Source organism: Euphorbia lathyris, chromosome 1 (assembly GCF_963576675.1).
Source record: "Euphorbia lathyris chromosome 1, ddEupLath1.1, whole genome shotgun sequence".
NCBI lineage: Eukaryota > Viridiplantae > Streptophyta > Magnoliopsida > Malpighiales > Euphorbiaceae > Euphorbia > Euphorbia lathyris.
The window spans coordinates 90884850-90911689 of NC_088910.1; the positions used below are offsets into that span (position 1 = coordinate 90884850).

Consider the following 26840-nt stretch of genomic DNA (forward strand, 5'->3'; position numbering starts at 1 on the left):
TTTTTTTTTTTTTTTTTTTTCTTGTACTGTTTGAGCAGAGAAGACACTTTTAACAGAAATTACAATTACAATGATGATGATGGTGGGGGAAGGGAACGACGTCAAGAACTGAAGATGTTGAAGCTAAAAAACATTCTAAAGACTTGTTTTTTACGAGTGAGACCACACAATACATTACATTCACCATTAAACTAAACTAAACCAAATTATATAAATTAATAAAATCAGATTTATGATAAACAAAGATCCAAGTTTGGTACCAGCAAAGGCTTTTCCTTTTCTCTCTCTCTGTCTGTCTTCCTTTGCTTTTAATAAAGCAAAAACCCTCATTACCATTCCCTTCTCCCTCCTTCTCAATTCCCCCATTTTCCCTCTCTCCTGTCCTCTGCTTCCACATTTTCACTTGCTAATGTAACCTCTCTCTTTTTTGTTTCTGCATTTCTTTATTTATTGTCTAGGTTTACTCTGTTTCTTGATTAATCATCTTTTACTTGCATTTCTATGATTTGGGTTCTTACTGCCTTTGAAGTTTCAGATGGAACTATTTTTCTGCTCTAAGATAGCATCTGTGCAGATTGATTTGAGAGAGAGATTTTGTAATCCAGGATAGTATTATAGGAATGTAGTTGAGAACCTCAAGCTTGTTTACTGCTATTGTAATTGTCAGATGCTTCAGGGCTGTTTTTCGAGAGGAATTTTTCTTTTAATTGTGACTAGCCCACTTTTAGGATTTTTTTTATTACTTCTGTTGATGCTTTGATGTGATGGGGTTTTTGTTATTTTCCGGAACACAACTCTCAGCTCTATAAATTTCAAATATTGCTCTTCTTCTTTCTGCCAATTTCTTTTATCAAATTAGCCTGGACTTTAATTTTCCCTGCAAATTTGCATCGAAAGTTGGGGTGCATTTTGATGAATTCTGAATTTCATAATGTGATTTTTTGAAATTTGGTGGTTAGTCTCAATGTTTTATTTTTGGGCTATACCATAATCAAATCATGAACTACTGGACCTTTACTCAAACGGATTTGCTTTCCCTGTCTTGAGTTCCCATTTCTCACTTCTAATTTATATTGGAATGACACCTCCCATCCTGTTTTATTTGTTTTTTAACTTAGGGACAAGTAAATGTGGGTTATCAAGACTATGCTAGAATTTTATACTTCATAACTGTAACATGCATAAGTGATTTCTATTTTATTTATTAAATTGTGCAAATGTCTGATTGCAATTTGAAATTTCAATTTGCATTCAAATTCCACATTTACACTGTCAAGTCTGAATTTGAGGTGGTCTTTGTGTTTCTCTTTGATAAACAGAAAACCTAATCTACAATGACGAAGATAAATCCTGCTGAGGAAAATATGCAGATGGAAGCTATACTTCCAGTTTCAGCTGATGTGAGCTTTGCTTCTAATCATTTCCCTAAATATAAATTAGGACCTGATAATCAGATATTGGAAGAGCCAAAAGAGGACAATCAAGGTCCATCCTTGAAGGAGGTTGTTGAAGAAGAAATTACGCAGCTTTCAGATCAGCACAAACGCCTATCAGTTCGTGATCTTGCTAGTAAATTTGACAAGAACTTATCTGCTGCTGCTAAGTTAACCGAGGAGGTTTTCAATCTTTATAACCTTTTCTTCTATAAACTGTATCATTTTGCATACCAATTTTTCTATGGTTAGGAAATTCTCATTTTCCTATTCAAGTACATGTCCTTTCTTTTGTTTATATTATAGGTGATAATTTTTCTTCAATATGTATTTTGTGATGAAGATGGAACACTAAATGAATGATGCTCTTTCATTGGATTCAGGCCAAGCTTAGAGATGTAGCTTCTTTGGAAGGACATGTTCTTTTAAAGAAGCTCAGAGATGCCTTGGAATCTTTAAGAGGCCGTATGGCAGGGAGAAACAAAGAGGATGTAGAAAAAGCGATCTCTATGGTTAGTGTCTCTAATTCACTATGTTTTTGAACTTAAGAGGCCAAGCCTAATGTAAAATGTTGGAACTAGTTTCTAATGAACAATTTGCTTGAGAAACCATTAGTGGCTATCTTCTTGCTTATGTATGCAGTGTTTATGCAGCAATGGATGTTAAATGCTGTAACTTGAAGGACTTCCCTTACCCTTCTTTATTCTACTGTCTTGTAATTATTCAGATCATAAGAATGATCTAACTTTGCTCTATGAATAGCCAGCTTGACGATTTTCAGTATCATAATATGCATGGTCCAACTTATATGAACTCTTTCCCTGTTCTTATCCTTAATGTAGCAAACTGTTGTTTTGTCATCTCATGTTTTTTTCTTTTTAATTCAATTCCTGTTATGGTGCATACTATAAGAGATATGAATATGTTCTTGAATCCTCACCTACAAGTTTGAGCTCATAGAAATAGTGCCTAGTTGTCCTTGGTTCTACTGTTTCAATCTTGTAGTTAGACATCCACAAAACTTCTAAAAATATTAAAGATTTCAAGACATGGTAAAGATGTGTCTCTGCTTATCCATGCTATAACTACAGTGGAACATTTTGTGTTTCCAGGTGATACGGAACTTATTCTTAGAAACCCACCTATAAGTTAGAGCATTCAGTGTAAATGGTGCTCCGATTGTAAATATCATAAGTCAGCATGCTAACTGTCCACCGTATGTCATCAGTAATATTTCTTTTCTCTAAAAATGAATGGCTTTTGCTGTGCGTAATTATGCATTTGTGTAATGCAGGATTGATGCTTCCTATGAAATCATTCTTTTATTTTAGCTGGCTGCTTTGGCAGCTTAAGAGTCTCTTTTCATTTTTCTTGCTATTCAAGTTCTCTCTGCTTCTGTTATGTGTTTACGTAGTTATACAAACAGAAACACATATTTTGTGGAAGTTCTTCTAGTGCAATTGCAAATTACTGTTTTGTGTTTGCCATATTGTAACTGGAATATTTTGTACAGGTAGAGGCACTAGCTGTTAAATTAACTCAGAAAGAAGGAGAATTAATTCAAGAGAAGTTTGAAGTGAAAAAGCTGGTTAACTTTCTCAAACAGGTCTGTTAATTACTCTGCAAGTTAGCTCTATCTGCCTTTTAGAAAAAGAAGATAATAGTACATTAATTCATTAATCAAATGCACCTTTCCTATCAGATATAATGTTTTGGGCCAAGTGAAATTTTCCCCCCCACATTAATTATTCTTTTAGCTGTTACTGAAAATGCTTTATGCTTCTCTTTCTAGCATCCCTTTCTGACTGCCTAAGTGACTTCAAATATGTTTCTGCCATGAACAAGGACTTCTTATCTTCTGGCATGTTAACTGTTTTTTCTTTGTATTACAGGCTTCTGAAGATGCTAAAAAGTTGGTCAACCAAGAAAAGTCTTTCGCTTGTGCTGAAATTGAAAGTGCTAGGGCCGTTGTGCAGAGGTTTGGGGAGGCCTTAGATGAAGAAGAACGGAATGCTCAGGACTCCAAAGATCAGAATCCTGTGAGTTTCTTTGTTGTGTTCTTTCTAGTTAAATATTTTTATCATCATTGATTAGATCTAAGACACTTCACACATTCTTCTTTTTCTTCTTAGTCCAAGTGACAAGAGTCTTAAAATGTATAATATATTCATGCTCATATTATATCATATAATTTATTTCAACTGGTTCATGGCTTCTGTAAAAGTATCCAGTAATTAAGTAAAATGAAGGAGATTGCATTTTATCATATGAAATGCAACAAAAAGAGAAATTAATTGAGAATAGCTTGAACACTACTTAATTAAGATGATAAAGTCACCATATCGAGAAGGAAGTAATGTCATAATGTTTTGGAACAATTGGTTATTATTATTGTTTATGCAGAGAAAGTTAATACCTTTGGATAAATTCTTCTTTTTTCTCAATTAAGTTTTTCTGTAACTTTGAACAGATGAATTTGTTTGTGGTAATTCTAGTAAGACACAATAACATAGAAAGGCAGTAGCAATCCTTCATATGAACTCGTCACAGTATATTTTTTGTTCACTCTTTCCTCCCTGCAGGGATACTTGAGTTTATCTATTACCATGTCTAACATCTGATATTTAAGGTTGATGTGTATGAAATTGAATATGTAATGATTAGTTAGTCCGTGTGCCGCACTTGATGCTAATGCAGGATTTTGATGAACTAATTGATGAAGTTCAAGAAGCTAGAAGAATTAAATTGCTGCATCAGCCAAGTAAGGTAATAGTATTTCTTCATAGATAATATATTTCTTGTTGACAGGCTAGTAGATTGATTTATTATCCTGTGTAACAGATACATTGTCAGTAAAAATTATATGACCATGGCTGTACTAAACTACTCATTTAGACAGTAAACAATCCTGCATGATTCTAATAATTTAGGTTGTAGAATGAAGCAAGAGCATGAAAGTGCTCAATTTCAATATTCATCTGATTTGAAGTTGAATCACTTCTGAGAAATCCTCAATCATCATTATTTGCTTATTTTCTCTGGAGGATTTGCTTTTTCCTGGTTGATATTTATGCTTACTTAAACACATGCGTCCAGATGCTGAGGAAAAATGAGAGAATGAAGATATTGTATTTCAATCAGAAGGGTGTTTATACAATAATACAAGAAAAGAAAAATAGCTAAGAGAGAAAACTTAGATAATTTTCTAAATAAGCTCCTAAAATAAAGTAAAAGAAAAATTTTACCTTACTAAATTCCAATAATTATAACAAAAAGGGCAGCAATTGCATTTCCTTTTCCACAGATACATCTTCATTTAGTTGCCACATTCTTTCTCTTCAGCTTTTGCTTGTTTCCTATTATTGTTCATTTTATTTGGGGAATAAGGCTGGGGATGCTGCAACTCTTCTTTTGCTAAGCAAATCTTTGTGAAAAATCAGAGTATCAGTTTTAATGGTGTACTGATTTCCTGTTGTTAATCAGTTTCTTTGAATAATACATTCACGTGTATACAGGTGATGGACATGGAGCTTGAGCTTCGAGCACTACAAGCTCAGATTCGACAAAAATCTATATTTTCAGTTAAACTTCAGAAGGAGGTAACTTAATCATTATTATATATTTATTTCTTAACGTCTATCTTGTTTAGGTTTGTCACTTTAAGCACACTGCTTTGAACATGTTTCCTGTGGACAGGCATGGAATAACTTTCTCTTTCAATAACTTTGCAAAAGGGAACAAATATTGTCTGTATTTATATACCTGAATTTATGAAGAAAGTCTAATATTTGGCTTCTATGGTCTTTGATATTTTATTCTAGGATGTTTCATTGATGGAACAAATTTAGCTTGGAAATAGGACTTAGCTACTTGCATTTAAGTAAAAATGGGGTAGATGGCGATAGTAATACCAGTACAATAACTTTTGGGTCTTTTCATGATGGAATTAATTTTTAGAAACGCTGATTTGAAAGAATAAATAAACAAGGAATATACTTCCTCTCCTTTTGCTAGTTCAGAGCATAGTTCTTTCTGGTAGGTTAAATTCCCATGAGAATCGCATGAACTTGAGTGCATCAAGACAGAAAAATTTCACAAGTTCAGGTGTTTTCTCTGTTGAGCTTGAATAAGACATTCAATAAGTTGGATACCCAACTAACACATGAAATGCATCTCATTTTCTTTGTTGTATTGCATGGAAAGCTATAGAATAAGTTCATATATTTAACTTGTCAAAGTGTGAGGCATTTATTATTTAAATTGGAGGTTGTCTGATGAGCAGGCATGCTTTCTAAAAGTTGTAAGCACATTCTTATCTAAATGCACTTCGAGCTTCTATCTCTTTCTGGTTGGTATATTTCTCAGATTTCACCTTTGGCTATTTCCTGACATTTGATGGGCAATTTTAGTTAATAAACAATTATATATCAATTGAAAAGCCTGATTTATTGATAATTCTCCAACACTGCTGCTGTCCTCATCCTTCCAGCTGGCAGTGAACAAGAGAGTAGAAGAGAATAAAGCATCCCCATATATCCTAGATGGTTCTGAAACTCTAGGTTCGTGTTTGAAACTCCGGCCTAGATCAGATGCGTCCCCACTGCTTTCAAAGTCTTTGATTCAGTGGTATCGTGCACCACCGGAAGGCAGTCAGAAAGAAATTATTTCAGGTGCTTTCTCAATCAGAGATTTTAAAACTTTTTTTGTTGTCCAATCAGACAAATCACGGTCCAATCATTCATAAAGTAGAAAACCCTATTTACATGTTATTTTAATCTATATTCAGCTGCCCTCTCAGAAGCTGAGAGCTTTTTCAGCATATACTTAATTGTGCAGTGATATTACATCTCAAATTTCTTATTTTGTATATGGTCTAGCATTAGCATTAGGTATTGTACCGACAGTGGTACTTATTGATGTTTTTGGTGGCGATGGAAAGGAGTAATAATTCCAATAGTGAGTTGCATGTGCCAAGACATCTAAGGTTTTCCATGAATCTTAAGAATTTTGCAGCTCCCTACTTCGCTTATGCTCCATGGGTTTTTTCTTAAGCACAGTCGTGATCTTATAGAAACTTGTTTGACTAATCTTTTAGCATGAACTGGTCTTCTATAGAACATTGATGGAAGAATATGTTCCCAAAATATGGAAGATTGTAGGTAAATAGGTTTAAACTATGTAGTGGCACATAATTAATCGTAAGATGTGATTACTCGTACATTACATGGTTCATTACTTCATTTGGTTGGTTAAAGATATTTAACTTACGGTAGTGGCTGCTAGATTATGTAGTAACTTATATTTATGTTACTGCCATTATGTAACTCGGACAAGTTAGTTTGGTTTTATTTCTACCACCAATAGAATTCTCTGCTGCCATTGTTTTTGCTATAATATTAGGTGGTTCATTACTTATTAGGAACTCTTTAGTTGTATTGTACTATAGTTCCATTACCTTACTTATTTTATTATATTTCATTCCATTACAAAGGTGTCAGCTTGCTGTTCATTTGTTTGATCTAAATTTTAAATGTAATTACCTGTAAATTTCTGGAAGGATCCTTCAGGATTTCAATTCAAAGTAAATATAAAGGAACTTGAAAATGTATGGTTCAAAATAGTGAGTAATTTCATTGAAAAGGGGTATTTTGTACATGTTTTGTTGCTACTTAGATATCTGTTAAAGATTGTTTAGAAATCTGTTGCCCTTAAGAGTTTTGTTTACGCAATTGACCTGTAACATTATATGATTATAATAGTAGCCTATGCTCCAACACATGCACAGACACATAGATAGAAGGGCAGGATATGCATATACAGAAAATCAGCTTAGTAACAAATGCAGTTCCGAATTTCTTTTTGTTTGTGTTTTCAGTTGGACAAAAAATTTATTTGTTATGGTTACTTACTTCTAAGTGCTCCAAATCAAGTCTTCTATCTTTCTCTTACAATTGGATGTGCATGGTATTTTCTTTGATTATGCAAGTCTACTTTGTTATTCTGATGTGAATTTCTTGCAAATTTTAGCTCACTGGACTCTGTAAGTAAAACAAGAGACCTTTAGATCCCCCCAATTTTTGTGTTCGTCATCTGACTTCATTCCAGATCTAATGTGACGCTGTTTTCATTTCTTCAGGTGCTGACAGTTTAATTTATGCTCCTGAACCCTTTGATGTTGGACGAATATTGCAAGTAGAAGTAAATACAAATGGCCAAAGGGCCATGGTGACGACTGCTGGTCCCATTGAATCTGGTTTGCCTCTATCATAAATTATAGGCTAAATAAGTTATACCTCCCTGAGGTTTGGTCATTACATTGGTACATTCCCATAGAAGAACAACAAGAAGAACAACAAAGCCTTAGTCCCGAAATGATTCGGGGTCGGCTAACATGAACCATCATACAAAACCGTGAATCAAGTCGTGTCTGCGACATAAATTCTCTCCCTCCACTCCGTCCTATCCACTACCATATTTTCCTCAATCTCCAATACACTCATATCATTCTCATATTTTCAAAAATTAATTTTGACACCCTTGCATTTTGAGAGATTTTCTCCATTAAATACCAATGAAATGCTCAATATGTCTTTTTCAATTAGTTTAAATAAACTTCTTTAGTTTTTTCCTTCTCTCAATTTCTTCTTCCTCTCAACCCATTTCAACATAATTTTCTTTTGTTTCTTTACATGAAAAAATTGGAAAAGGAAAAAAAATGGGTATTTCACTGGCATTTTAATGGAAAAAACCTCTCAAGTCTAACAGAAGGACCTCATAGTGGGATAGAGTCGAACTGCAGGGGTGTTAAAATTAGTTTTTGAAATGATGAGAACGTACTAGTGTAATTGGCCAAACCTGAGGTAAAAATTATTTACCATAAATTATATATTGACATAATCTAAGATGATTGTTGTTGCTGATTCCTTTATTTCCTGCAGATTTATTTATTTTTGTTCATTCTTCAAAAGAGGATAAGTTTGCAAATAGGATCATGTATTGTAATTATGATTACTTTGCTTTCTCCACCATCCCGAATCACTTTTGTGCTTTCTCATTGTATGAACCTGAGAAGAATGCTTATATAGTTGCTTTATACAGCTGCAGGGTTGGGAAGCTATGTAGAGACTCTTTTGCGAAAATCTAGCTCTGAATTTAATGTAAGTAGTCTTATCCTTTTGCTTTAGAAATTGATTTCTCTTATTGTTCTGCATTAGTTAGTTTAGTTTACATGTATAGTAAGTTTGGACCTAAATCAAATAATTACATTTGTTGTAGCAAATTTAACTTTAGTTCAGGCTACCATCTAGGAGCTTCAGCTGGTTACTGCCTCATGGATGGATCGATACTTATCCTTTACCAGAATCAAGCTAATTCAAAGCCTTGTCTTCTTTTAAAATTGTATATACGGAAAAATATTCTTTGTTACTGCTTGAACTTGTAAGGGAATTAGTATCTAAGTAGCCTATAGCAGTGTTCAGCTCAAACTTTTCACGCGATTAACATCTAAGCATCAGTAGAATTTCCAAATTCACGACTAATGCTTCTTGCTTGGATGATCACATACTGCAGTTCTCAAAAGAAAACACACCCACACCCACACACCATATTCCATTTTTAAAGTTTGAGTAATTAGAGTTTTGTACTTTCGAACACTTACTTTGAAATGCTAGGGAATAGAAAGTAGCAATTATATAATTGAATATAAACATCGTGCTAAATGATAATCCGAGCTAGAATGGAAAGGTGAGGAAATTATCAAGATGGATCTTTCTGCGGGTTGATCATTTCACGCATTTCACTTTTACACTTGTTCTGATATTTTGTTATGTTTATACAGGTTGTGATTTCTCAAATGAATGGAAAAGATAATGCATCACGTTCATCTCACTCCTTTAATGTGGGAAAGATGAGGATAAAGCTTTGTAGAGGGTGGATCACAAAGGCTAGAGAAATTTATTCCGCGCCAATGCTGGTATTCATTCTGCTTGTGTTATCTGAAATGATCATGACAAACAAGCTAATAATTTTTTTTTTCATGTTCATTTGAACTCTGTAAGCATGTTGAGTATTGGCTGAACTAATTTTGGCATTTCCAGTCTTGAACTTCTCTTTGTGTTTGTTACTTGTGGAAAGATCCTTTTCATTTTTTGTGAATGTTTCTGATTCCAACTTCTTAGCAGAAGCAAGCGGACAGTTCAGTGGTTTGAACTTGAAGATTCAAACTGTGAATCCCATTAGGAGGGGGTGTTTGGGGGAATTCTATAGGATGTGTAGAACTGCTGATAGAGAATGGTATAATGGGAATAAAGGGTAATTTGGGAATTAAGGGTGCACGTGATTTTTGGGATTAGCTGGAGTTTGTTAGGCATTAGGATTAGACTTTGGGGAGAGAAAAAGAGAGCTGTTATATATATTTGAGGGTTTGGCAGGTTAAAGGTGCGTTTAAAAAATCAGTACTAATGCTAGCAGGAGTTTATTCTTTTGTTCAAGTTAGTTAGTTTCCTTCATCTCTCTTCATTGGCCTTATTCTTGTTTTCCAATCCCTGATTCTAGATTCCTAATGTTCAGAAAATTCATCAATAGAAGTCTAATTCCTATTTCTCTGTGTTTGCTTGAGATGTTCACTATCAGCTACTCCAGTAATTCCCTCAGTTGAATGAGGAGATTGTGCACTTTCTTTTTCAGCAGCTTTGACACTAATGTGGATATTTTGTTAAATCAGTGCAACTTATACATACCTCATACATATGCTTTCCTGACCTCTAGTTATGTGGAGTTCGAGCTGATAGTAACATAGCAGCATCAAAGGCGTTGTTTTGGCAGCCAAGAAAAGGCCTTTCATTTGTATTGACATTCGAATCCGAAAGAGAAAGGAATGCAGCCATAATGGTTGCTAGAAAGCATGCTTTTGATTGCAATGTAAGTATCTTTTATATGTCTTTGGTATATTACCATTATTCTTTCAGCATCATCCCAACCACAAAATCTTAGTTCATGTCAAAAGAAGTTTTAACTTTAACTAGATTCCACAAAAGCTAAATCTAGCTAAATTGGGGTAATCCTTCGCCTGATCGCTTACTTACTTGAATGTTGAAGTTCAAATTTCGGATCAGATCGTTTTTATGTGTCAAGTATTAATGTTCATCATGATGATAAATCAGCATTAGCACGAAGAATTGTCCGGAGTTAGTTGCATTTGGTTTTTGTGAAATCTAATCTAAAGTTTTGGAGATTTTGGTGCGAGAGAAACTAGCTGTAGAAGTTTGTGAACTGTAAAGCCTTATCTTTAATGATGGTGCAATGGCAGGTGATTCTTGCTGGACCAGATGACCAAGTATAGACCTGCATTTGACTGACTGAGTTTTTTCCCCTCCTAACAAATGTAATGTGTTGTGTGTGTGTTTTGCCTTGGTGAGTGAGAATGCAATTTCTTCTTCGTATTTGGGCTTCTTCTTCTTCTTCTTCTAATCCATTTGACTCTTCTTAGGCATCTATTATTTTTTTCCCTTATTTGCCTAATCTTCTATTGTAAGTTGTAACATATTCATTAATTTTTATTTGATTGGTTCTTTTGTGGCTTTGGCATCTAAAGAGAGGATATATGTCTAAATATTTTGTTCCATTTAAATGGAATTGCAACCATTCATATAGTTAAGATAATGGATAAAAACGATAAAAATGTTCACAACTTTTTGCAACAACTTCTTACAATCTTGAATTAGAGAAGTAAAAGGGGAGAAATTTAAGCATCGATCATGAACATCAAAGTCAAATATAACCAATTTCCACCAAAACTTGACCCTAAGCATCATCCCTTAATCAAAGAAGTCTCGCCATTGGACCAAGACATTTTCAAATAAGGGATTTGTTAATACTATCTAAAATGCCTGAATGCTGTGAAATTATAACTTCAAAAAATAATCCTTTATTACAAAACTACAGGAAGCAAAATCTTGACTTGAGAAAATAGCAAAATCTATTGATCCTAGGGTATGAAATGCTGTCTTTTAGTGATCCAGACGTACATCTATGAGGATTCAGATAGTTGTGTTCTGGGCTTATGTATGAGCCGTTTGACGAGGATTGAGTACAGATTTAATGCGAGTGCTCAAGACAAGAAAGTACTTGGTTGGATCCTCGGAGAAGTATACTTCCACACTCAACTCAGTTCTAATGTGTTGAAATATGACTCGAGTTCTAATTTGGATGATGCTGAGTTGGCATGATGATAAGGCTGCCGATATTTTTTTTTAAACTTCGTGGTTTATTTTAGTTGTGCTTTCTTTTTTTGGCATGTAGTTGTTGGTTGGTTATTTTCTATTTATCAGATTAGTAGTGGGATCATGTTCTAGATTTATTGCTTTTCAGCTAGAATATTTGTGTATTTAAGCAAGTGTTTTCATCCAATAATATACGGACGTTACGGTCAATTTTTTTGTCTTCATTAAGTTCTTAAATTTGAAACCGGCAAATTGGTATCAAAGATGATTTTCTTAAGGGACTTGTGAGTGATTTGTGATTGTTATCTGAGTGAAACCTAAAACCTAAACTATTCCTTGAAAAGCCATCTAAACACATGGAAACATAAAGCTATTTTTCAAAAATCAAAGGTATGAAAGTGATGAATGTTCATTGAGAATTTCAAAGGCAGAGAATGAAGGAATCAGAAACGATTAAAGAATACTTAGACAGACTTCTCAGCATTGTAAACAAGGTAAGATTGTTGGGTTTTGAACTTCCTCATAGTAGAATTATTGAGCAAATTCTTGTCACAATACGTGAGAAGTTTGAAGTAACAATTGCTTCCTTAGAAAATACTAAGGACATGTCAAAAATTACTTTGGCAGAATTGCTAAGTGCATTGCAGGCACAGGAGCAATGAAAACTAATGAGACAATAAGTGTCAACAGAGGGTGCATTACAAGACAAGCTATAACGTAATGATGGAAGTCATTACAAGAATGAGAATGAAAACAAGAACCTTACTAAAACTCAGACTACTAATGGTAGTAGTTACTCTGGGAACAAAAAAGGAGGAAAATTTCCTCCATGCCAGCACTGCAGAAGGAATAATCACCCTCATTTCAAATATTGGAGAAAGTTTGACATGAGATGCAATAAGTGCCACAAGCTTGGACATGCTAAAGTAGTATGCAAAAACAAAGATCAACAACAAGTAACTGAAGCTCAACTTGTAGATCAACAAGAAGAAGAGCATATGTTTGTTGCAACTTGTTTTGTGGGCTACAATTCAAGTAATAGTTGGTTGATTGATAGTGATTGCACTAACCACATGACAAATGATGAAAAACTCTTCAGGGAGCTTGACAAATCTGCAACCTCAAAAATAAGAATCGGGAATGGTGAATATATTGCTGTGAAAGGAAAAGGAACAATAGTTTTTGAAAGCTATCCAGGAACTAAAACTATTTCTGATTTGTTGTATACCTAAAATTGATAAAAATCTATTGAATGTTGGATAACTATTGATGAAAGGCTTCAAGGTGTTTTTTTAGAATAAAAAATGTCTAATTAAAGATGTCAAAGATCATGAAGTATTCAAAGTTAAAATGAAGAGCAAAAGTTTCACATTTGAGCCTATGGAGGAGGAGGAAGCTGCTTTTTCATGTTAGATATCCAACACTGATATATGGCTTAAGAGGTTAGGTCATTTTCATCATAAAGCTCTCTTATTTATGAAAAAAATCTAGCAAGAGGTTTGCCTCCGCTTCAAGATGAGCTCTCAAACTGTGAGGCATGCCATTTGGCAAACTCACAAGGATGCCATTCACAAAAACAACATGGAGAGCAACAAAAATTGCAGCTTATTTATACAAATGCTAGAGGTCCTCAAAAAACGCCACCACTAAACTGGAGCAGGTACTACATAGTTTTTATTGATGATCTAACAAGAATGTGTTGGATTTATTTTTTTTAAGATTTAAATCCGAAGTTGCTGAAGTTTTTTGGAAGTTCAAAGCCTTGGTCGAAAATCAAAGCGGCTGCAAAATATAAGTTCTCAGTTCAGACAATGGAACTGAGTATACTTCAAATCAATTCAAAAACTTTGTGTATAAGCTGGAATTGAGCAATGATTTAATGTTCCTTACACTCCGCAACAAAACAGAGTAAGAGAGAGGAAGAACATAACTATCATAGAGATGCCAAGATGTATGTTGCATAAGAAAGGGCTTCCAAAGAAATTATGGGCAGAGGCAACAAATATTATTGTATTATTGTTGAATAGGCTGCCTACAAAAGCAGTTGAAGGCTAAACACCTTTTGAAGCTAGGCATGGGCATAAACCTTCACTAACCAACTTTAAAAAATTTGGTTGTTTGTGTTATTCTTATGTATCTCAGGTGAGAAGGGATAAACTTGATAAAAAGGAAGAACTTGGAATTTTCATTAGTTGTGGTTTGCAATCTAAAGCTTACAGGATCTTTCAACCATAAATTGGAAAAATCCTGACAAGCAGAGATGTGCATTTCGATGAACAAAAGTAATTGAATTGGGAAGAAAAAGAACAAGAGGTGAAATTTGATGAGTTGACAAGTTTTGAGGAGCAAATTGATGACTTTCCCATTCGAGGAACTCGTTCTCTCTCAGAAGTTTATCAAAATTGCAGGGTAATAGTCCTTGAACATGCAGAATATTCTGAAGCTAAAAAGGAGGAAAATTAGGGAGCTGTAATGCAGGAGGAGCTGACCATGATAGAGAAAAATAGCATGTGGGAGCTGATTGAAAGGCCTTATGATAGAAAAACCATTGGAGTCAAATGGGTTTTTCAGAACTAAACATAGCACGACTTATGGTGAAGGCTTGCGCTCAAGTTTTCAATGTAGAAACGTTTGCGCCAGTGGCAAGGCTGGACGCAATTAGATGTCTTATAACAACTGCAACATAAAAAGACTAGAAAATCTACCATATGGATGTTAATGTTGGTCCCTTATAACGTAACAAGTTAGTTCCAAAGGGGGGGGGGATAGGAACTACTTTAAATTTTAATACGTTAAGGCTGACTTCTTTTTCTTTGAAAAAGGATTACACAGCGCGCTGAGTAAATTAAGACACTAGCTTAGTCAACTGGTGACTAAGTCAGCTTCTTTCTTTGAGTCAGGAGATAGCACTTAAGTCTATTCCTGAACTCAGATACTCAATTCAACACAACTCAGCGTGACCTCTTTACTTGGTCAGTTTTGTTTAAGCAAGCAATATATATATATTAAGGAGTTTAAGGTTAGAAAGATGTTACTCAGCAGATTTATCCAGGTTCGGCCTCTAAGCCTACGTCCTGTCCCCGGAACACGTTCCGAGCTTTCGAATTCTCTACTGAGCTCTTTAACGGTAGAGCATCAAACCCTTTACAACTTAGAAGCTGAGTATAACAAGAGTACCTTCCTCTATACCTCTAGTCACTCCTAATCTCTCACTGAGTACTATAACCGAGTACTCAGCCTCTCCTTTCTAATCTCTAGAAATGATAAAGATTTGTCCTAAACAACAATTGCTAAGATACCTTAGATGATTGAATAATCACTCTAGACTTTTACACGAAAGATATATAATTTGGTGTAAGAATTTGCTTTGCTTTTTCTCACAGAACTTTGAGTAGATTTTTGGTCAGCGTAATGGCTTGATCAAGTTCTGTGTTGAATGAACCATTGAAAGGCCCTATTTATAGAGACGTCTGAGACATCAGTCATTTCGAATTTCGAAATAACCGTTGGAGGGAAACGGCTTCCTGTCGTTGTCACTCAGTCTTGCTCAGAGCCCTCGGCCAATCAGATTTGAGTATCTTCTGTCCTCGGTCAGTGTTGAGCAGCTTTTAGTCAGCTCCGCAGAATGTCTCTCCATTTATGGTAAGGTCAACTAGACAGCGTCCTGTGTCTTCTGAACTTTACCCAAAGTGGAAACACTTTGTCTGGAAGTTGTTCTTGCTCAGCTGCTGTCTTGTACTCTTTGTCGATTCAACTCAGCAGCTTCATTCCGAAGTTGTTCAACGAAGGTCTTCTAGATCCTTCTTCCGCTGAGCTGCGTTTTGTACATAACGACAGCGTTTTACAAACACGGGCCGAGTTGTCTTGATCTGTTTGACTTGGGCTTTGACTTCCGTATTGGGCTTTAAGCCTTTTAGTCTTTATGTCTTATAAACAATTTAACTCAACATTGAACAAACACATTAGTTAAATAAATCAAAGCATTTAAACTTAGTGTGTTTAGAATATATTTAATTTTACTTAAATAATTTTGTCAAATCAAAATCATGTGGAAAGGTGTTTCAACAGTTAAATCATATTTTCTGAATGATTTTTTTTATAAGAATAAGCCTATATTGAATAGCTAGAGGGATTTGTTGTAAAGGGCCAGGAAGACAAAGTCTACTTACTTAAAAAGGCTCTTTACGGTTAAAGCAAGCCCCAAGGGCTTGGTACAACAGAATTGATCATCTTTCTCATTTGGGTTTTCAAAAAAGCCTAAGTGAATTAACTTTGTATGTAAAACATACTCAATTTGACATTGTGATAATTTCTTTATATGTCGATGATCTGTTAGTGACAAGAAGCAACTCTATTCTTATTGAAGAATTTAAAGGAGAGATGATGAAGGCCTTTGAAATGACAGACTATGGAGACATGGCCTTCTTTCTTAGCATGGAGATTAAAAAATCTCAAAATCAAATATTCATATGTCAGAAAAAAATATGCAAAAAAAAATTTGAAGAAGTTCAAAATGGAAGATTGCAAAAGCTTGAGTAGTCCAAAAAATCAATAGGAGAAGTTGATGAAGGAAGATGGTGGTGTTGATCCAGCAGATGAAGGAAGCTATAAAAGCTTGATTGGATGTTTGATGTGTTGGTCCCTTGTAAGGTTGCAAATATAGTTCCAAAGGGGGGGGGGGGTTAGGAACTATTTTACCTTTTTAAAATAATTTAGGCAGATTTCTTTTCTTTAAGAAAAGTTTATCTAACAGCGACGCTTAGCACTCAGCAAGACACTGGCTTAGTCAACTAGTGACTAGGACAGCTTCGTTGCTTAGGTCAGGAAATAACACTTAGAGTCTATTCCTGAACCTTCTCGTTGGTAGCGCACAACTCAGCTTGACCTCTTTTACTTGGTCAGTTTTAGTTTGTTTTAAGCAAGCAATGTAAATAAGGAGTTAAGGTTTAGAAATACTTCACTCAGCAGATTTATCCAGGTTCGGCTTCTTCTAAGCCTACGTCCTGTCCCCGGAACACTTTCGAGATTTCAAATCCTCTACTGAGCTCTTTAAAGGTAGAGCCTCAAACCTTTTACAATATCAGCAATTGAGTATGACAAGAGTACCTTCCTCTATACTTCTACTCAATCCTAATCTCTCCGCTGAGTACTTAAAACTGAGTACTCAGCCTCTCCTTTCTACTTCTAGAAATGATAAAGATTTTATCCTAAACAACAATTGCTAGAACACCTTAGATGATTGAAAAACAATCACTCTAGACTTTTACACAAATGAATAGACTTTGTAGTGTAAGAATTTTGCTTTGCTTCTGATGGAGAACTTTTGTATACGTTTGGTCAGCGTAACGGCTTTTTGCTCAAAGTTCTCTGTAGAATGTGGATTCTGAATGCTCTATTTATAGAGAGCTATGAGAGCTTCTGGTTATTTCGAATTTCGAAATAACCGTTGGAGGGAAACGGCTACAAGTCGTTTTCACTGAGTCTGCCAGCAGTTCTTTTTAGCCAATCAGATTCCAGCGTCTTCTGTTCTTCGGTCAGTGTGACAATATGTTCCTCCATTTTGGGCAATGTCAACCAGACAGCTTGCTGTGTCTTCTGGTTTTTACTTAAAGAGGAAATACTTTGTCTGGAAGCTGTCTTATGGTCATCAGCTGTCTTGTACGTTTTGTCGAGACAGCTCAGCAGCTTCATACCGAAGTTGTCTTCGTGGATCTTCTCGATCCTTCTTTACCTAGCATGCGTCTCATTACTTAAACGGCAACGTTTTGAAGACACGCGGGCTGAGTGATTTTGGGTTTGTTTGACTTGGGCTTTGACTTCCATATAGGGCTTGAGCCTTATGATCTTTATGTCTTATGATAAATTATAAACTCAACATTGAACAAACACATTAGTAATAATAAGCCAAAGCATTTAAACTTAGTGTGTTGTAGAATATTTACTTTCACTTAATTAATTTTGTCAAATCAAAATCTTGTGGAAATGTGTTTCAACAAACTCCCCCATTTTGATGTTGGCAAAACTAATCAGCAAGGAACTCAGTATGAGCTCCCCCATGATAGTTGACCTTTTTAATTAAGTGAACTCCCCCGTAAGGACTGAACTACTGACTTAGTTTTATTCTAAACATTCTAAGGTTTAACTGAATAAGTCTAAGATCAGATTTCAGGTATAGGTCAGCTTATGGGTCATATTCTATTTTACTCAGTATTCAGCGGAAGTAATGTATAGTGACAGAGCGCTGAGTAAATCATTTGTTCAATGGTTTATATTTGACAAGTTCAAACATTTATATGCAGCATGCATTTATATAGTACTTGGCATTTGAAGTATAGTACTTGGCATTTGAAGGATGAATAATCAACAGTTAAATACGAATGCAAGTATTTCAGAAGTAATAGAAGTTAGGCATATTGTTTAAAACAAAACAACAAAAAGCATTACAAAACAAAATAACAAAATAAAGTTCTTCTTCCTAACTTCTAACTCTCTAGTTTCGCACTTAGAGTTCCTTCTCCTTAGTTGCCACTTTTCTCCCCCGTTTTGCCAGCATCAGCAGTAGGCAAATTAACGGTAGGGGCAGGAGATTTGGCCTGATCCTGCAGCACACGTATTTGACCCTCCAAGGAATTCATATGACTGACCATAGTCAGCATGAGTTCGGTCATTTTGGTCATTTGAGCATGTGTTGGTGGCTGCGTCTGGACAGAGGAGAAGTGATTGATCAAGTCATGGATTTCACGCAGAATATGGTGAGTGACAGGTGGATGAGAGGACTGGGCATGAGTTGGTGGAGGATGGGCTTGTTCTTGAAGCAGAGTGTTAGCTGAGGCGATGACACGCCGTCCTGACTCAGTAGCACCTAGGTGTGCATATTTGGCAGGAGTGGGCTCGCACTGAGTGCCTTGTGTAGTGACAGGACTACGAGGCGTGTTGACCTCAGGTGCTGAGTTGCTTTGAGCTTGAGGTGGGAGTGAAGCTTCTTTTGGACTCGCAGGGGTTTTGGCTTGTTTCTCACTTGGAGGAACAGAGGCTTGTTTTTGTGGAGACCCCTGTTGGGTAATGTGGGGCTCAAGAACAGATTCTGCTTCTGTTCTCAGTTTCTTCTCAGCTGACTCAGCTGGGTCCTGATCAGCTTTCCTCTTGTTTCTTTCCATCAGCCTTACCTTTCTCGGGACAGTACGAATATCCTTCGAACAGGCTCCCTTTTTCTTCTTCTTCCCAGCTTCAGCAATCTCAGATGGCACAGTAGAAGGATTCTCAGTTTGAGGTTCATTGGTTGGTTCTGTACCCTCAGTAGTGTGATCAGCTTCAGCCATGACATCATCTATAATAGCATCCAGATCTGTCAGATTTTCCATTTCTCCAATGGGTTGCTCAACCTCAGCCATAAGATCCTCCTCCTCAGTGGTTTCATTCTCGTCATATCCTTTCAGGGGTTGGCTATGTGATAGTCCATTCAGCAGACGTGCAGTGATAACAGTTCCTGTTGAACTTATTTCACCAACAGTCTCTATGTTCTTATCCTGTATTATCCTTGTGATGAGGGAACCTAAACGGAGCTTCCTTCCACTTCTTTGGAAAGCACCGACCAGAAATACAGGCATGTTGAAGGGAATGTTGGTCAGCATATGCCAGATGAAACATTGTTCAAAGTTTGAGGCGGATGAGGGAGAACTGAGTTTAGGGAAGATAAAGTTGGTCAGCAAAAAGTGGGCCATCTTCTGATTTTTGCCCATGCAGGTGCTGGATACTTCTCCTTTGTAGTCTTTGGGTTTACAGAACCCCTTCATCTTTTCTGCGATGGCTTTTGGGATCGGCTCCTTTGTTGTCCTGAACTGGATCCCTGTATTCGGTATCTCTAGCAATGTTGCTAGATATTCAGGGGTTATCACTATCTTTTGACCCTTAACTGTGGTCTCTAAGTAGTCAGAGTCATCTGCATCAACGTGCAGGTTGGAGTAGAATTCTCTCACTATCGTGGGATAGGTTTGTCCGGAAAGAGAGAAGAGACCTTCCCATTTGTTCTTTTCTATCCATTCACAGAATGGTCTCTCAGAAGAGACGAAGCCAGAGGGAAAGTATCGGCTCCTTAGTACTTCTTGACTCTTGGCCCAAGAGTGTACTTTGATCATCCTTCTTACCATGCTAGTTGAAGGACCGGCGTGGTCAGAGGATTTGAGAGTTGGAGAGAAAGTACTTTCGTTGAAAGACATTTTTTGAAGTTCTGAAGCACTTAGGTGTTAAAGGAAAAATTCTGAAGCTTTCTTAAAGTTTAGTGCGCATGTAAAGAGGGTAGTGGGTTAGTATCCACTATTTATGGATTTTTAGTTTAGGGTTCCGTTTGAATTTAAGCCGGTTTTGCCCTTGGGTTGTCCAATCGGCAGAAACCCTGACACTTATGACACATTTAAGACGTAATCGGCGCATGCGCAGTACATGTGTCATTTTGCGTGTGGTGGCATTAAATGCTAATAAGTGCTTTTACTCAGTGTTTGTTTATATAAACGTTTCATATTCTGAGTAGTCAGTGCATTCTTTAAGGATAATTTTAAGTTCAAGTTCTAAACTAATTTACTCAGTGTGCAAGTTTACTCAATATTTGTATGTTCAGTCAGTTTCAATGAGATACTCAGCAAACAATAAATCATTCAGCATGTAATTCACTCAGCATTCAATATTCATTTAGCACAGGAATTTACTGGAGAGGATTAAACATACCAATTGCTTCTCTCAGTATGCTAAATTGCTCTCGTGCTAGAGGCTTTGTCAAGATATCAGCCAGCTGCTCATCTGTTGGCACATAAGTCAGCTTAATTTCTTTCTTAAGTACATGATCTCTGATGAAGTGATGTCTTATGCTGACATGTTTCATCCTGCTGTGCTGGATTGGGTTCTTTGAGAGGTCAATTGCACTCTTGTTGTCGCATTTGACTTCAATTGTCTTTGTTTGAACACCATAATCTTCAAGCTGTTGCTTAATCCAAAGGACTTGAGCAACACAGCTTCCAGCAGCAATGTACTCAGCTTCAGTTGTGGACAGGGCTACTGATGCCTGCTTCTTGCTGAACCAAGATACAAGACAGCTTCCTAGGAATTGGCATCCTCCAGAGGTGCTTTTTCTTTCCAGCTTGTCTCGTCCATAGTCAGCGTTAGTGTATCCGATGAGTGTAAAGTCATGAGTATTTGGATACCACAAACCTGCATTTACTGAGCTTTGCAAATATCTAAGGATCCTTTTTACGGCTATGTAATGGGATTCCTTAGGGTTAGCTTGATATCTAGCGCAATAACATACTGAGAACTGAATGTCCGGTCTACTTGCTGTTAAGTAAAGTAAAGAGCCAATCATACCTCGGTATAACTTGCTGTCTACTGACTTACCATTCTCATCAGCACAAAGGACAGTGTCAGTGCCTATAGGAGTGGATATTGGCTTGCAATTTTCCAAGTCATATTTCTTTAAGATCTCCTTGGCATATTTGGCTTGACTGATGAATATGCCATTCTTTCCTTGCTTAATTTGAAGTCCGAGGAAGAAGTTGAGTTCTCCCATCATTGACATTTCGAATTCAGTCTGCATTTGTTTGCTAAATTCCTTGCACATAGATTCATTAGTAGCACCAAATATAATATCATGCACGTATATTTGTGCCAGCAGGGTATCTTTACCCTTTCTCTTAATGAATAAGGTTGTATCAGCTTGACCCCTGATGTAACCTCTAGTCAGTAAGAAGTTGGTCAGCCTCTCATACCAAGCACGTGGTGCTTGCTTGAGTCCGTACAGAGCCTTTTTGAGTTTGTAAACGTGGTTTGGGAACTCAGAATCCTCAAAACCTGGAGGTTGATTTACATAAACCTCCTCGTTTATAACTCCATTAAGAAAAGCACTTTTGACATCCATTTGGAATAATTTAAAGTTCATGTAAGATGCATATGCACACAAAATCCTAATAGCTTCTAGCCTTGCCACTGGGGCAAAGGTCTCACCGTAGTCTATACCTTTTTGCTGACTGTAGCCCTGAGCTACAAGTCTTGCCTTGTTTCTGACTACGTTTCCTTGCTCATCTAGCTTGTTCCTGAAGACCCATCTCGTTCCAATGGTCTTTTAGCTCCTAGGATATGGCACTAGCTCCCATACATTATTCCTCTTGAACTGATTGAGTTCCTCTTGCATGGCATTCATCCAGTATTCGTCATCCTCAGCTTCGGCAAAGTTCTTCGGCTCCAGTACTGAGACAAAAGCTACATTGCCGAGATACTTCCTTAGTTGATTTCTTATCATCAGCGTATTTCCAGCTTAGTCAAGAATTGCATTTTCTAAATGCCCTCTTGGGACTCTTATCTCCTTTGGTAGATTTATGTCTTATTCTATTCGTGTTTCAACAATCTCTGCAGAAGTAGATGGGTCAGTGAAAGTAATTTTAGGTTCACTCTTACTCTTGGTCAGCCGTTTTATGAAGGACTCAGTAGCTGGTTCTTGATCAGCAGGTGCTGAGTTTGGTTCATCTTCTGTCAGCGGCTGGTATCTTCCTGCAGGGTCAGTTTCATCGAATTGCACATGTATAGATTCTTCTAATACTTGGGTTCTCTTATTAAAAACTCTGTATGCTTTGCTGTTTGTTGAGTAGCCTAGAAAGATAGCCTCATCAGCTTTTGAATCAAATTTGGCTAAGCTATCTTTGGTGTTTAAAATAAAACATCTACAGCCAAAGGCACGAAAGTATCCAATGTTGGGCTTTCGTCCTTTCCAAAGTTCATAAGGGGTTTTCTTAAGTATAGGTCTGACTAGAGCCCTATTTAGAATATAGCATGCTGTGTTAACAGCTTCTCCCCAAAAATACTTTGGAAGCCTATGCTCATCCAGCATTGTCCTTGCTATTTCAACAAGAGTTCTGTTCTTCCTTTCAACAACCCCATTTTGCTGAGGCGTTCTAGGAGCAGAGAAATTGTGGTCAATGCCGCTGGCTTCACAGAATTCAACAAACTTTTGGTTTTTGAATTCTCCACCGTTATCACTACGGATATGAGCTAATTTTAGGTCTTTCTCATTTTCAATTTTTCTAACCAAGTTTGAAAATGTCTCAAAGGTCTCATCCTTGCTGGTCAGCAAGATAACCCACGTATACCGAGAGAAGTCATCTACAATGACCAAGGAAAATCTTCTTCCACCCAGACTCAGCGGATGGACTGGACCAAAGAGATCCAAGTGTAGTAACTCTAATGGACGTTTAGTTGAGACAATGTTTTTACTATGAAAAGATTGTTTGGTTTGTTTTCCAGCTTGGCAAGCGTGGCATAGTTGATCTTTTTGAAACTTAAGTTCAGGCAGTCCCTCAACCAATTGCTTTCTTGCTAGTTTGGCCAGGAGGTCCATGCTTACATGACCAAGTCTCCTGTGCCATAGCCATGAATTTTCTTCCTTTGTTACTAAGCACACAGTTTTTGAAAACTTTTTCTCTAAGTCTAGCATAAAGACATTATCTATCCGAGGGGCAGTTAAGATTAACTCATTAGTTTTACCCTCGTATATTTTACATCCAGTAGCATCAAATATAACTTTTCTCCCATTGTCACATAGCTGAGCTACGCTGAGTAAGTTATATTTGAGTCCGCTGACTAGGGAGACAGATTCAATAGTAGGGTTACCTCCGACGGTTCCTGAGCCTACTATCTTACCCTTCTTGTTGTCTCCAAAACTTACACTCCCTCCTCGTTTACGTTCAAACGTGATGAACTGAGTTTCATCACCCGTCATATGCCTTGAGCATGCGCTGTCAATATACCACATCTTTGACTTCTCGGCACATCTCAGGCTTACCTGCATTGTAACTAGTTACTTTTAGGTACCCAACTCTTTTTGGGTCCTGACTTGTTAGGTGCAACAGGTATAGCATCATATTTTATTTTATGGCGGCATACATGGACAGTATGGCCATTCTTTCCACAGAAGTCACAACTGACCTTCTGTTTAGGATTTTTTACTGACTTGTCAGCACCCCAGTGCTGAGTGTGCCAGCACACTTTAGTAGTGTGTCCTAACTTCCCACAAAAGTCACATTGGACTTTTCGCTGGGGATTTCTTCTCTGCTGAGTACCTTGGTACTGTGTACCTTGATACTGAGTTCTCAGCAGAAAATTGTTTTTGTTTGGAACCTTTAATTGGTTCTGAATGGTTGTGACATCCTTCCTCAGTTTCTTTGAAACTGACTGGACTTCAAAGACAGACTCATGAATGATTTTCATATTTTCATGCAAAACTGAGTTGTCTTGAAGAAGGTATCTGAGGTCACTCAGTTTGACCTCTTCTACTTCATCACAGCGCCGGCTGAGTGCTTTAATCTTCCTATTACACTTTTTAACAAGTGTATAGAGATCACTCAGGGCGTTACCCATTTCATTTCTGAGTTGAGAGAGTGAGATTACCTCATTAGATTGCTCTTCATTATCTGACTCATCAGATTGGTCAGCATGCTCAGAAATGCATGGCTCAGCAAGTTCGTCAGCCATAAAGCATATCTTCGCTGACTCGGTGGCCTCAGTTTCTGTTGATGAAGATTCATCACTGTCACTCCAAGTAGCCACCATTGCCTTCTTCCCACTTTTCTTGTCTTTCCTCAGCGTGGGGCAGTTTGACTTAATATGGCCATCTTGGTGGCACTCAAAGCATGTAATGGGCTTTGAGATGTCCTTTCTGTATTTGATGTCGCTTGAGTCAGCCTTATGCTTATCAAACTTTTTGTAAGGCTTTTTAGAATATTTGTCGTTCTTCCTGAACAGCCTCTTCATCTTTCTTGTGAACATAGCCATCTCCTCATCATCAGTTGAACTCCCGTCAGTGGAGTCAGCCTTCATGACAAGTGACTTCTGCTTCTTGTCATCAGATTTTTCCTTCACCTCAAAGTTTTTCATGGATATCTCATGGGTCAGCAATGAACCGATGAGTTCGTCATATTTGTAGGTGGTTAAATCCTGAGCTTCCTCAACTGCTGTCTTCTTTGCTTGCCAGTCTTTTGGAAGACTCCCGAGTATCTTTTTGACTTGTTCTTCCTCGGTGAAGATTTTCCCAAGTCTCTTGAGCTCATTAATGATGTTGGTGAACCTTGCGTTCATGTCTGAAATGCCCTCATCATTGTTCATCTCGAACAGCTCGTACAGTCTCATCTGCTGATTCACCTTGGATTCTTTTACTTTGTTTGTTCCCTCGTAGGTGACTTCCAGCTTTTTCCAGATCTCTTGTGCCGACTCACAACCTGAGATTTTGTTATATTCTGCAGCATCGAGCGCACAGTGAAGCATATTGATAGCCGAAGCATGGTTTTGAAGCTTCTTAAGATCATCCTCTGTCCATTCAACCTCAGCTTTAACAACTGACTGGCCAGCAACAACTTTCACAGGTACAAACGGGCCTTGGACTATAGATAGCCAGGCACTCATGTTTGTAGCTTGAATGAAGTTTTTCATCCTATTCTTCCAAAAGGTATAGTTTGACCCGAAGAATAGGGGAGGCCTGGTAATGGACAACCCCTCAGGTAATATCTGAGTTGTCTGGTTTCCAAGGAGAAACCGAGTGCTGTTTTCGCCCATGGTATGGATCAACTCAAGGTTGTTAGACCTTTAGTAATGAGCTTTTAGGCTCTGATACCATTTGTTGGTCCCTTGTAAGGTTGCAAATATAGTTCCAAGGGGGGGGGGTTAGGAACTATTTTACCTTTTTAAAATAATTTAGGCAGATTTCTTTTCTTTAAGAAAAGTTTATCTAACAGCGGCGCTTAGCACTCAGCAAGACACTGGCTTAGTCAACTAGTGACTAGGACAGCTTCGTTGCTTAGGTCAGGAAATAGCACTTAGAGTCTATTCCTGAACCTTCTCGTTGGTAGCGCACAACTCAGCTTGACCTCTTTTACTTGGTCAGTTTTAGTTTGTTTTAAGCAAGCAATGTAAATAAGGAGTTAAGGTTTAGAAATACTTCACTCAGCAGATTTATCCAGGTTCGGCTTCTTCTAAGCCTACGTCCTGTCCCCGGAACACTTCCGAGATTTCAAATCCTCTACTGAGCTCTTTAAAGGTAGAGCCTCAAACCTTTTACAATATCAGCAATTGAGTATGACAAGAGTACCTTCCTCTATACTTCTACTCAATCCTAATCTCTCCGCTGAGTACTTAAAACCGAGTACTCAGCCTCTCCTTTCTACTTCTAAAAATGATAAAGATTTTGTCCTAAACAACAATTGCTAGAACACCTTAGATGATTGAAAAACAATCACTCTAGACTTTTACACAAATGAATAGACTTTGTAGTGTAAGAATTTTGCTTTGCTTCTGATGGAGAACTTTTGTATACGTTTGGTCAGCGTAACGGCTTTTTGCTCAAAGTTCTCTGTAGAATGTGGATTCTGAATGCTCTATTTATAGAGAGCTATGAGAGCTTCTGGTTATTTCGAATTTCGAAATAACCGTTGGAGGGAAACGGCTACAAGTCGTTTTCACTGAGTCTGCCAGCAGTTCTTTTTAGCCAATCAGATTCCAGCGTCTTCTGTTCTTCGGTCAGTGTGACAGTATGTTCCTCCATTTTGGGTAATGTCAACCAGACAGCTTGTTGTGTCTTCTGGTTTTTACTTAAAGAGGAAATACTTTGTCTGGAAGCTGTCTTATGGTCATCAGCTGTCTTGTACATTTTGTCGAGACAGCTCAGCAGCTTCATACCGAAGTTGTCTTCGTGGATCTTCTCGATCCTTCTTTACTCAGCATGCGTCTCATTACTTAAACGGCAACGTTTTGAAGACACGCGGGCTGAGTGATTTTGGGTTTGTTTGACTTGGACTTTGACTTCCATATAGGGCTTGAGCCTTATGATCTTTATGTCTTATGATAAATTATAAACTCAACATTGAACAAACACATTAGTAATAATAAGCCAAAGCATTTAAACTTAGTGTGTTGTAGAATATTTACTTTCACTTAATTAATTTTGTCAAATCAAAATCTTGTGGAAAGGTGTTTCAACATGATGTACCTTACAGCAACAAGACTAGATATATTATATGTTGTAAGTGTATTATCTAGATTTTTTTATTTCTCCTAGCATAATACATATGAAAGCTGCAAAGGGGGTGCTTAGATATGTCAAAGGAACGATGGATTTTAGAGTTAGATTCAACAAATGTAAGAATTTCAACCTTTAAGG

At 37.1% G+C, this 26840-nt stretch overlaps 1 protein-coding gene across 1 annotated transcript; it reads left to right on the plus strand.

Annotated features, from left to right (window-relative positions):
- Positions 1–221: 221 nt before the first annotated feature.
- LOC136206456 (stomatal closure-related actin-binding protein 2-like) lies at positions 222–11018 on the plus strand. The gene is made up of 13 exons (XM_065997514.1): positions 222–411; positions 1320–1616; positions 1817–1945; positions 2947–3039; positions 3326–3472; positions 4131–4199; positions 4949–5032; positions 5923–6103; positions 7570–7686; positions 8532–8590; positions 9271–9405; positions 10200–10352; positions 10741–11018. Exons 2-13 carry the CDS (start codon positions 1335–1337, stop codon positions 10771–10773), a joined length of 1482 nt encoding a protein of 493 aa, XP_065853586.1. The 5' UTR covers positions 222–411; positions 1320–1334; the 3' UTR covers positions 10774–11018.
- The last annotated feature ends 15822 nt before the right edge of the window (positions 11019–26840 follow it).